At 42.8% G+C, this 12,662-nt stretch overlaps 1 protein-coding gene across 3 annotated transcripts in view; it reads right to left on the bottom strand.

Annotated features, from left to right (window-relative positions):
• Positions 1 to 6,599: 6,599 nt before the first annotated feature.
• LOC111850730 (F-box/LRR-repeat protein 19) overlaps positions 6,600 to 12,662 on the bottom strand; it is a 40,767-nt gene continuing 34,704 nt past the window's right edge. For 2 of the 3 annotated variants that reach the window (XM_072703933.1, XM_072703931.1), the window contains 2 exons: positions 12,064 to 12,225; positions 8,368 to 9,586 (listed from right to left, as the gene is read on the bottom strand). In XM_072703933.1, coding sequence (XP_072560034.1) covers positions 9,198 to 9,586; positions 12,064 to 12,225 — 551 coding nt within the window. In that variant the 3' untranslated portion in view covers positions 8,368 to 9,197. Of the gene's footprint in view, positions 9,587 to 12,063; positions 12,226 to 12,662 lie in introns of all 3 variants that reach the window. The other variant, XM_072703932.1, reaches the window with a different exon arrangement.

Below are 12,662 nucleotides of genomic sequence, written 5' to 3'. Positions count from 1 at the left end.
ACTCTGTCTTCTGTCATCCAAGCCAAAACGTGCTTCCCCCTCGACCCCATGGCTGTCTGAAACCCTACGAAGCAATCGGAGAGAATTAAGAGCAGAGGAAGGAAGATGGAGGAAAACACACCACAACCATGACCTCCTTTCTTATCGTTCTCTTCTATCTAAGTTTGCCACTGATTTATCTTCTGCCAAATCTTCCTTCCACAGAACCAAATTCAAAGAATCTGCATCTAATCCTCGCAAACTTTTTGCCACATTTTCTTCACTACTCAAATCTCCATCCCCTTCTGCTTCCCCAGCTCTCACATCAGAAGACTTTGCTGCATTCTTTGAGGAGAAGATCGCTACTATCAGAAGCTCCTTCCCTCCGACTGACAAGCTGCCCACCTGCTCACAACCTGCCTGTGCTGCCCAGCTTCTTGACTTCACTCCACTTTCCCATGAGGACGTGTCTCAGATCCTGACAGCCAGCAACCCCGCAAAACATGTTCACTTCACCCAATCCCTTCTGGCATGTTGCAGCTTATTTCTCAGGATCTTCTCCCACTCATCACACACAAAGTCAATGGCTCCTTAATGACTGGCAATATTCCGACTGCCTTCAATTCAGCAGTCGTCACTCCCATTCTAAAGAAACCCTCTTCGGACTGCTCAGATGTTAACCACTACAGACCAGTGTCCCTGCTCTCCTTTCTTTTGAAAGTACTTGAACGAGAAGTTTATAACCAACTTAATGCCTTTCTCTCTGAAAATGCACTTCATGACCCTCACCAGTCTGGATTCAAAGCTGCGCATTCCACTGAGACTGCACTTCTTGCCGTCTCTGAAAAACTTCATGCAGCCAAACCCTACCAACCTGTCCTCAGTTCTCTTGGACTTGTCTGCAGCCTTTGATATGGTCAACCACCAGATCCTCCTGGAAACTCTCTCCAGCCTTGGGATTTCAATTACTGTCTGGCGATGGTTTGCATCTTACTTTGATAACCAGTCATCTCAGGTGGCATGGCAAGGCTCCTAATCAGCCCCAAGAAGGCTGGCCACTGGAGTTCCTCAGGGCCCAGTCCTAGGACGTCATCTCTTGTCCTTATACACGGGTTCTCTTGGGAAGGTCATATCTGCACATGTGCTCTCCTACCACTGTTATGCAGATGACACTCAACTCTTTCTTTCCTTTCCACCTGATGACCATTAGGTCTCAACTTGACTCTCAGACTGCCTGACTGATATCTCCTCTTGGATGACATCCCACCACCTCAAGCTAAACCCCAATAAGACTGAACTCCGACTCTTGACCTTACCATTTCCTTTGAAAACTCTCTTATTGTTCCCTCAAAAACAGTAAGTCCCGGTGTCATTCTGGATGATGAATTGTCATTCTCATCACACATTAACAACCTCTCCAGGTCCTGCAGATACCTTCTCTACAACATTAGAAGGATTCATCCCTTTCTCACGACAGACGCTACTCGTCCAATCCTTGGTTATCTCCAAGTTGAACTACTGCAACTCCCTTATGGCTGGTCTTTCACTGAAGGCAACAAGGTCACTTCAACTGATCCAGAATGCAGCTGCAAGACTCATCGTTAATGTCTCTAGATTCTCGCACATCACACCTCTTCTTCGGAACCTGCACTGGCTCCCTATGGCTGCTCGCATCAGGTTCAAATCCCTAACACTTGCCTTTAAAGCCAAGACTGGAACAGCTCCTCCTTACTTGGCAACACTGATCAAGAATCGTGTCACTTCTCGTCCTCTCAGAGCATCAAGCACTACTCATGTTGAACCACCAACACTTAAAAGAGGACAACATGCATCGAGACTTTTTGCAATGCTGGCTCCTCAGTGGAGGAACGAATTCCTCTTGCTATAAGAACAGTCGAGTCCCTTCCTGTGTTCAAGCATCATCTGAAGACACACCTATTCAAGGAGTACCTAGGAGACTAATACTCCCTTATTATCCACTCTATCTGTTTAAAAAACAATCCCATTAACATTTTTTTCCTGTGCACTGCTTTTTCCTAACAAGTTTTTTTTTGTTTAATATAAAATGTACTTAGCGCTAACGACCTTGATGACAGTTGACAAAATTATTCCTGTACAAATACTGTTATAGTAATCAAGTAATCCGCTTACAGTGGACATTTTGGGTCTTTTTAAACATAACATATGAAAAAATTAAACCAGGGATAATTTTTTTTTTTACTTTGATCGCCCTACTTTACCTTGCGGGAACCCGTCTGCTTCTGGATATAGCTCCTTGGTGACCAGCTAATGAAAAAGAAAGTAATTTTCTCTCAATGACAAATACAGAATTATTGAAGCTTATGATAAACTGTCAAAAACAAGCCACTGAGATGCAGCAATAAGCTATAATAAGCAATAATTTTATGTAGAACTCAAATTTCTTAAAAGTCGAACCAACCAGTTCGAAAAAAAAAAAAATACCTAGAACTCGATCTGAATGTCAGAAGTCAAACCGTGAACCTAAGACAACTTGTACACGCGGGGAAATTAGTCACGCCCGGCACGTCTCTCAGCGGAAACATAGGGTAACGCTTCAGTCTCAGCCTCACATTCGCTGTGATAGCATCGTGCATGTTTACACTAGCTGAATACATATATTTAGACAGTAAAAATAAATTTAGACAATGATAGACAGTAACAGTAATTATTAGCCTATTATATAATAAAATACATTTAAAAATTAAGATTTCTTATTAATTATTTCAATATTAATAATAAACCATTAATATATTTAATTATAATAATATTGTCGAGCTGAGCGGGACAGAACGGAGAAAAAGACGCAGACGTCAGGGTATCCGGGAATACGGGGTTTAATTACAGGTAAGGCAGGCAAAACGCACGGACAATACAATGACCGGGCTAGGGAAACAAACTGAAACGCGGACGAAATACAGAGGACTAATGACAACAACCAGAAACAGATGATCACACGGGGTTTCGACATGGGGTTAACGAGGGAGCGTGGCACACTGAAGGAGCTGACAATCGGGGCAGGACAAATTGTTTTTTTTTAACTTTACACATTCAATCAATCAATTACTTTTATTGACAGACTCAGGTCCATAGACACACACACAAAAAAGTACAGATAAAAACGTGAAGAAAATCAAATGACATAGGCCTACAGACATCTCAGCCAATGCACCCTCAATTTGGATGCATAACGGGAACATTATTTGGATACATTTATTTTCTTACTTTACAAATTAATGTTTTGATAAATGTGCTTACACTGCTTAGATGTGTTTAGTACAGTATATGTTCTTCTTGTTTTATCTGGTTCATTTTGTGTTTCGAGTTCTGAGGTACCACTGTACACAGTTCAGTAATTTAATTTGTACAGTACTGTAACTTGAAAGGTTTTGAAACATGTCAGTTAGATGATAATTTGCCTGAGACACAAGGAAGAAAAAACCGGGTTTTAATGATCGTACACTTATAGTGATCAATTTCACCCAGACAGACGTGATATAACTATAAGCGGTTTCCACTGTACCTTCTATTTGAACAGATTGATAGAACAACATTATTATATGAGGAAATAATCAAGAAGCTGTGTGGTAAATGGTAGAATTACTACCATTTAACTGCTGTATTATATTATATAATTGATCAGAGAGCTACACAGGTTAATCATAAAAACAGATGCCACTTATTGTTTACTGTAACTTGCATCCATGCTGTTTGCTAGGTTAATAGCAAAGTTTTAACGTTTACGTTAAAAACATTATTACAAGCATGTGGCCATCCGAAAAAATGTACTCCGGAAACACTTCCGTTGTGTTGTGGCTATTTGCAGCGCCTTTCAGAAGTTGCAGTTGTTTTCTGTATTTGCAGCGCGCCTGTGATTGTGCAGCGCGTTTGTAAAATGTGGTTCGCATGTGTTGTCATTTTAATTAAAGTGTTTTCTGAATTTGTGTAGCGTCTACGAATTGGTAATGTGTTTGCAGGTCCCTTATGAACTTGATCGATATGGTTTGTTACTTTGCAGCGCGTTTTTCTATTAGACGTGCGTTTCTTTATTTTGAATTGCATTGGGTTTTCTCGACCACCGTATACGTATCCCTTTTAAGGAAGGTAATTCAGTATCAACCCAGTTCTGCGTGGGAAAAAAAGAGAATTGAAATCTCATCACAAAGTCTGAGTTACTATGAAAATAACACTACATAGACAATGTATGTTTCATCAATTTGCTAGTCTGTTGTAGGAATCAAAGGACAAAAATGTACAGCCCTGTACTCATGCACTTTCGTAGTGTGTTATAAATTAACAACGGGTCATTTTGCAAATGTGTAAATGCTGAAATTAGCATTTTCCTTAAGATTGTGCTAATTAGTAGATAACAAAGGCATCTTTTTGTTAGTACTTTACAGTTTAAAAATATATACTTTTAAGAACCCTATATATACTGGAGATTTTCCTCAACATTGCTAAAATAAAATCAGTACAGTACTACATATACATCTTATGCTGGATGTTGACTGCTGAGGTTCAATGCAGGAGACCATGAACAGAAACGTCTGCTGGACCATCGCAGGAGGATGAGGATGTGGAGTTCATCTTGTGCATTTGGCGGTGGCACAGTGACTCAATGGGCAGTGCAGAGTTGGCACCATCTCTACTGTGTACTGCTGTTTCCTCCCAGTCCAAATTTAGGGACACTATTCCACATAACTGCTTATGTGGAATAGTGTCTCTAAATTGCCCATCCAGGAAATCCTGTCTTGTGACCTGTGCTTCTGGGGGTATGCTACAGGCTCACTGTGACCCTGTACTGCAGTGCTACTGGAAGCAAAAATGTGGACCAGCTGCAAGTCCCCAAGAAGCAGATTGGGAAACACTACTGAATACTTGAACACTGAAAATGGATGGATGGATTTTTTTTCTGGAAGGCAAAATTTCTAATCCCATTTCTAAATCAAGCTGGAATTGAGTTATAAAGGATGTGATTGTTTAATAATTTTATACATAAAAACACTGATTATGGTCATTTAAACATTTATGAACTTCAGCCCAATGCTACGTAAGATGTTTGGAAGAGAGAAAGATGGAGTGAGTTTCATGAATACTGAAGAATGATGCCCTGTATTGTGAATAAACAGGTGTATTATATTACTATGTCCACTGATTAGGATGAATTAAACAGTCTTACTTGGTGAATCGCCTGAAAGAAATGTATCAAAAAATGCTTCAAGACTCAAAACGTCAACTGATGAGCGGTGAACCATCAGAGTATAGTTTTAAATTATGGTCATTGTATCATTCATGGGGCAGCATGGTGGGGCACCTCACACCTCGGGAACCTGGGTTCGAGTCTCTGCCAGGGTTACATGTGTGTCCATGTGCTGAGGCGAATTTGAGTTACCACATTGCCCATGGGTGTCGGGGTGAGTGACTGGCGTGTGAGTGTGTGCCCTGCAATGGGTTGGCGCCCCACCCTGGGTTGTTCCCTACCTTATGCCTGTAGCCTCTGGGATGGGCTCCGGACCCCCTGTGACCCTGAATAGGATTAGGGGTTTCAGCGGATGGATGGATGGATGTATCATGCATTACTGGCTCCATGTTAGTTTGTTAGTTGTTAACATCAGCAGCTGTGACGGTTGTATGAAGGACTTGCTTAGGTAGGGAGCTGGGAGGGAGGAAAACATGTCTGGGGCTCCACAAAGACCAGGTTGAAAAACACTGTAGAAGATATAATTTTCAAGCCAGATGTAGTGTCAAAGAATTGCTACATTTGCTAGAATAGACGGCATACAAACTCATTTTCTTTGAAGTGTAATAGAAATACCTCCTTTTAAAGTATGGCATTCAAATGACCATAGATTACCCTGATAATGGTTATACATAAAACCAGGTTCTTAAATAATCCATTTTCATCACTGACATTATCCTGGATTCAGAGAACTAATGCACATACTAACATTTCCAGTTAGCTATAGCCATTACATACTGGCTGCAGTGCATATTTTGAGTCTGCCGTATGACTGATTTGGTATTGATCTGGACTGGTGGATACTTTTCACTGAACATGTACTTAGTAACCCAAAGGCATATAAAGGTAGATATCAGTTATGAGTAATTAGTGCAGGGACAGGTCAGCTCAACTTGCATGGTTTCCTCCCACATTTCAAAGTGTGCTACTCTGGTGAGTTAGTGCTGTCACCAAATCACACTTGGTGTAACTGTCGGGTGACCTGTCCCACCCAATTCTCCATTCTTGCGGGATGTGCTCTGGATCACCAACAGCCCTAATTGGAAGGGCAATATAAAGGCAATGTAAGAGCACCATCAGCAGACTATCTTGTTTCCTGCCACAAAATATAATATACAGGGCAGTAATACGAGTTATTTGACAAGCATATGGTTAATGCTACGCTTAAAATACAGACTAACAAAGACTAAATCACTTAATACAAGTTTAATGCCGTATCTTATATCACACAAATGCAAAAATAATTACGTAGGACCTGGTGTTCCCAGGGTATGTTTTTGGTACCTTATTCCATGGATATCCATTATCCATTTAGTTATACACCAAAGGAGTTCAAAGTGTTCACATTCACCAAGACGCACGGTTTAAAAACTCAGTTTTTTCTTTATTTAGTTTGTCATTTTACAGTAGTTACTCTTAAGTAGCTGCCTTGATTCATATTTTTGAAGTTCACATCCTGCAGACCCTTTCAATTTGTCTTTTCAGTTATTATACATTTATATCAATTTCATGAAACAATGACAGAAAATTATGAACACAATGATAAATCAAACCCAAGCCTAAGAAATGGAAAAATGTGCTCCTGTTTCAAGGATTCCAGAATTTGGCAAAAGTCCAAGCAATTATCAAAAGCCAAAAATACTGGTCCAGTCCAGTGCATTCGTCCAGTCCAATGTGGTTCAGTCGAACACAGGACACTTTTACAGTCCAGGCCAGCCCAGTACAGTCTAAGACAATTACGAGTGCAATAGTTCAGCAACAATATGGTTCAACACAAAAAAATATATATATATTCCAACACCAGTCCTGAACAGCCACCACCTAGTCATATTCAGAACAGCATTACGTTCACATGCCAAGTGCCAGAGGCAGTTCACCTTCTGCTCAGTAAACTACTATACACACAAATCTCTCCAGCTAACTGCAGGCAAGGCAGCCTTGGCCAACACTTATTAGTAGACTGAACCGATTCAGTTTGTTTTATTATAGCGAAGTGGAAAACTTAAGAGGATCGTCAGCTGTTCAATTTGGCTTCAACACTGTAAACGGCCTTACAGATAAGCCCAGTATGACCACACAAAGTAATTCCGTACCACACAGGGAAGCAGATAAAATACATTTGCAAACATGTCATAGGCCTTGCACGGTCTCATTCAGTTCTGTACCAATGATCCGAACCGGAATAACTCAGACAGTCCATAACAGGTTTGTGTTGTCCTCAATGGTACAGTACAGTTACTTTGTAAGGAGTTCAGTGAGGTGCAGTGTGGTTAGGTCAGGTATGACCAGGTCAGTCTGAGTGCATCATCTAACAACACCTTGTATCCACGTTCACCTGCTGGTGAACATGTGGGATTGCCAGCAGTGCATACCAAAAGTGGCACAGCAGGGAGACTGCAACAGTACAGGAAAAAATACCTAGAAACACTGGGGGCCCCGACGACGACTGGGAGTGTGTGGCAGCGACTGACCTGATAATGGCACATGGGTTAGGGAGAGCGGCATTAAGTTGGGGTTAGCTATCTACCAGTGTCCAGAAACGACCACGCAAAATTTTGCACAAGTTTGGAGTAGAGGTAGTGGTCTCACTGTGGGGCTGGGGTTTGTATGAACCTATCAGCTTTTACTGCAGAAGCTTTTGCAAGGAGTGGGGGTGGGCAGACACTGGAGCTTGGAGGGGAGGTCTGCAGATCACTACAAACACTGTCGCTGTCTCTCGCTCTCTCGCTCACGCTCTCTCTCACACAGTACATGTATCCAGCATCTACGCACAAGGTTTTCCGGACATGTCCTCTCACTGTACATTCTTTGTGGTTTACAGAGGGACATCTGTATGCAGAGCAAATGTGCAAGTCTGAGAGCCTGACATCAGTCACTGTACAGACCCCATCTGGTAGGAGTTTGATGAACGTTCATTAAATTATAGTAAATTACATATATGCACACCTGGTGTGCAGTCTGAACATGTAGCACGTCTTCTCTGAAAGCTCATTCGAAACCACAACTTTAGCAAGAGGTTATTTTCTCTTTCACTTTCTCTTAGCAGATGTGTTATTCTATCCATCCCTCCCTGAGTGCCCTTCTCTCTCGCTCTCTCTTGCTCTCCGTTTGTTGTTAGCTGTTCTTGAGCAGTAGTCTATCCTCTGGGCAAGAGAAAGATGGCAGCTGGCAGGCTTCTGGGGCGATGAGGCGACAGGAGCGCAAGTCGACGCTCTGCAGAGAGGCACAGCGGCGCAGCAGGGGCAGGCAGTGCTCCGTCACCTTCGCACAGCCTGCAGAGAGAGGAAGAAAGCCAGCGAGAACCAGGGAGTCGCAGTCGCCCCGCCCACTAGTCTGTGTATGTGTGGGCACTGAGCCTGCCGAGAGGCTTCACTGTGACAGGCACTGAGCCTGCCGAGAGGCTTCACTGTGACAGGCACTGAGCCTGCCGAGAGGCTTCACTGTGACAGGCACTGAGCCTGCCGAGAGGCTTCACTGTGACAGGCACTGAGCCTGCCGAGAGGCTTCACTGTGACAGGCACTGAGCCTGCCGAGAGGCTTCACTGTGACAGGCACTGAGCCTGCCGAGAGGCTTCACTGTGACAGGCACTGAGCCTGCCGAGAGGCTTCACTGTGACAGGCACTGAGCCTGCTGAGAGGCTTCACTGTGATAGCCACTGAGCCTGCTGAGAGGTTTCACTGACAGGCACTGAGCCTGCTGAGAGGCTTCACTGTGATAGGCACTGAGCCTGCTGAGAGGTTTCACTGACAGGCACTGAGCCTGCCGAGAGGCTTCACTGACAGGCACTGAGCCTGCCGAGAGGCTTCACTGTGACAGGCACTGAGCCTGCTGAGAAGCTTCACTGTGACAGGCACTGAGCCTGCTGAGAAGCTTCACTGTGACAGTCTGCGCAGAGAACCTCTTTTTTTTTTTTTTTACACATGGTGCCTGGTCTGGGCTGCAGGCTCGAAGAGGCTACATTCAATGCATCTGTCGCATGTCACGACTGGAGCACACAATGACGACAACCAAAAAGATCTGATAAATGTCATATGAAAGCTTTGTATGCAATCTGTGAATGCTTAATGATGCGTTACTGAAAGCAACTGCAGGTGGCTCGCTGGAACCGTAGGGGGCCGGTTTATCTTTACCTGCCAGGCTGATGTGAGTGAGACAGTCCCTTATTGGTGATGTGGGCGAGGTCAGCGCGTGGACGGTCTGGTCAGTGATATTGCTGCACTGACTCAGGTCCAGCTTGGTCAGGTGGGGTAGGTAGCGCACTAACAAGCGAGCGCAAGTGTCCGTCACATCCAGCCTTGCCAGGCGAAGCTCTGTCACATTTTGGAATCGTCCTTTGCTTTCGACGTTGCCTGAAGGACGAGACCGAGATCAGCATCTGGGTCATTCCATGTCAAATCATCACACTTTCGGACCTCATCGTCACAGATTTGAACAAAACTTGGCATGCTGATTTGGTCATATGAGTAACTCATGAAACTATAGATTGAACAAATAATATGCAATCCCCATTTGAATAACTACTCTGTAAAAACTGATTAAATTTTTAATAATTTAATAATATAATTTCAAAATTGATCAATTTTTTATTGGATTTTTAATGTTTTAATTAGTTATTACATAGTAATTATTCAAATGGGGATAATATATTATTTGTTCAATCTACAGAGCTGGACAATAGCTTTAAAACAGTACAAGGACCACTTCTGTGCAGCTTACATTAAGGTAAATATAGCCAAAGTCATAGCCCCACCCCACCCAAAACTTAAAATTTTGTTTGCTTAAATCTCCCTGAATATTGATCCAAGACTCACCCAATTTCAGTTTTATGAGTTACTCGTGTGTACAAATCAGCACACCAAGTTTGGTTAAGATCCGTGACGGTGAGATCCAAAAGTGTGATGGATTGACATGGAATGACCCATCTTACATATGTACCCCCACACACCCACCCACCCACACACACCCACCTACACAGAGTAGTACGTGTGGAACCCAAACTGTCTTAGGAATTCATGCAATTAATGCTCACACTAAAAAAGGAACTAAAATGCTATGCTGGAATGAATCCAACACAACATCTTAAGTTTTGTTCACCAAGAAATCATTAAAACCCCAGAAACAAATGAAGCATCCTCAGAGCTATAAACGCTAAGCACTCTCCACTTCAAAGAAGCACAGAGAAAAAACATTATCCAGGACTAATGCAGCACACTTTACAAATTAGAAGCCAATTAATCAATTAGAAACACCAATCATTATTGCCCTCGACTTCATCACATTCAATCCAAACCACTGGAATATTGCATGCAGAGAAACTCAAGCAAATTGAGTATTTTTCCTTCTGCACATGTTAAATGTCCTGCGTTCTCAGAAAGTGCCCTATTGCAATAATGTGGATAAATCTTACCTGACTTATGTGGGACTGTTCCTCCCCCCACTGACTATATGCTGGATAATTTACACTGACAGCTCCACATTTCACTGAAACCTGCTGGATCTTCCCCACTATCATTATTCCTTCCAGCACCTCTATCAAAGAACACGTCTTGAGCTCCAGCAGCAGACATTACAAACAGGCGGCACAGTGTTCTCTCTCGTGCTCGGGTGTCCCATGTCAGGCAGCAGCACGTGAGGCTGTATGACCAAAATCACCATGCTATTCATTTTAAAGCAGCCAAGAGCTTCTACTATTATGGGTTTATGAACTATGGCTGATAAATTCTGCTTTTACGACGGTGTTTGATGGAAGATCTAAAGAAAAGGACATAATATTTGCACGGCTGATTGTTCTGATGCATTTTGGTCGATTGATGCCTTTGGGTTTTAGGCTGTTATGCTTTGATGAAATAGGAGTTGTGTTTAAGATTATATCGCTAAATTTGTTAAAAGGACATTTGCTAAACGAAAAGAGGAAGTGAGACATGGCTGTGGTTTGATGGTTCAGTTAGGGGCGAGGACAGCACCGGCTGCCTTAGTTCCCTTTAAGCTGACATACAACTGTGTACAGTTAAGCTTTGGGGAACTAACATTTTAACATCATACCATAAAAACTCATTTATTAAACAGAACAATTTGAACAACAGGTCTGATATGCCTTACAGAAGAAAGGGATTTTAGGTATTTTATAATATTTTGAATTGAATAAACACCTAGTTATTTGGGAACCTGAGAACTTGTGGGGCATTACTTTGTACCGTGAGCATAACTGAGCTACTTGCAAGGTTTTACCCTGACGGGATGCGTAACTAGTTAGCCTTCGCTGCACACCACCAGCCAGCCGCATCAATAAAGACGCGCTCAATGGAGTGCAGTGCAATTAAGGCTAGGATAATGCAGAAGGGGGGCTTACTGAGGGGCCAGACATAAAAACAGCCAGTTTGCCAATCAGTCAAACTCAGACAGCGTGAGAAAGAGGCCGCAGGGCGATCATTAGGCCAAGTTAAAGACCTGCATGTACATCAGGAGGAGTTAAAAACCTGCGCATATATTAGTAGGCAGAGTTAACCTGTGCATACATCAGTAGGCTGAGTTATAAGATCTGTGCATATATCAGTAGGCGGAGTTAAAAACCTGTACGTATGTCAGTAGGCAGAGTTAAACACCTGTGCATATATCAGTAGGAAGAGTTAAAAACCTGTACGTATGTCAGTAGGCAGAGTTAAACACCTGTGCATATATCAGTAGGCGGAGTTAAACACCTGTGCATATATCAGTAGGCGGAGTTAAACACCTGTGCGTATATCAGTAGGCGGAGTTAAACACCTGTGCGTATATCAGTAGGCAGAGTTAAACACCTGTGCATATATCAGTAGGCGGAGTTAAACACCTGTGCGTATATCAGTAGGTGGAGTTAGCAGCTCCTTCAGCTGGGAGTCCTTCAGATCCTCAACTCCACTGAGGTCCAACAGCCAGAGGCAAGGACAAGCTGCTTGGCAGAGCGCCGACACAGCAGACCAGGGGCAGCCGGCGACGATCAGCTCACGGAGACCTGCAGAGACACGGCAGGGCTCAGCCACCTGTGTGTGTGTGTGTGTGTGTGTGTGTGTGAGAGAATCTCATTATAGCAGGACACTGCGGATTTTACAAAGGATCTCTCACTTGGGTTAAGCATGAGAAAATGGAGTATTATTATTATTATCATTATCATTATCATTATTGTTTTTAATGTAAGGTCAACACGTGATGGTTAAGGTGTTAATGATGTGAGTTTTAAGCTTGCATGTTTGAAGCTCTCAGCAACGCTCACATCAGGTACCGGACACATACAAAACTAAGATAAAAACTTATTTGGGGGGGGGGGGGGGCTGTGCAGATTTAGTGTACCTTAGTAAATCCAAAATAAAATGAAAAGCGGAGAAATGAACAGAAATATTTACAAATACATATTGTATTTTGGCCATTATAAATAACCCCATTCAACCTATG

The sequence above is a fragment of the Paramormyrops kingsleyae genome, chromosome 20, assembly GCF_048594095.1.
Source record: "Paramormyrops kingsleyae isolate MSU_618 chromosome 20, PKINGS_0.4, whole genome shotgun sequence".
Classification (NCBI taxonomy): domain Eukaryota; kingdom Metazoa; phylum Chordata; class Actinopteri; order Osteoglossiformes; family Mormyridae; genus Paramormyrops; species Paramormyrops kingsleyae.
The sequence above is the reverse complement of the archived record's forward strand: the minus strand, read 5'-3'. Positions and strand labels throughout refer to the sequence as shown.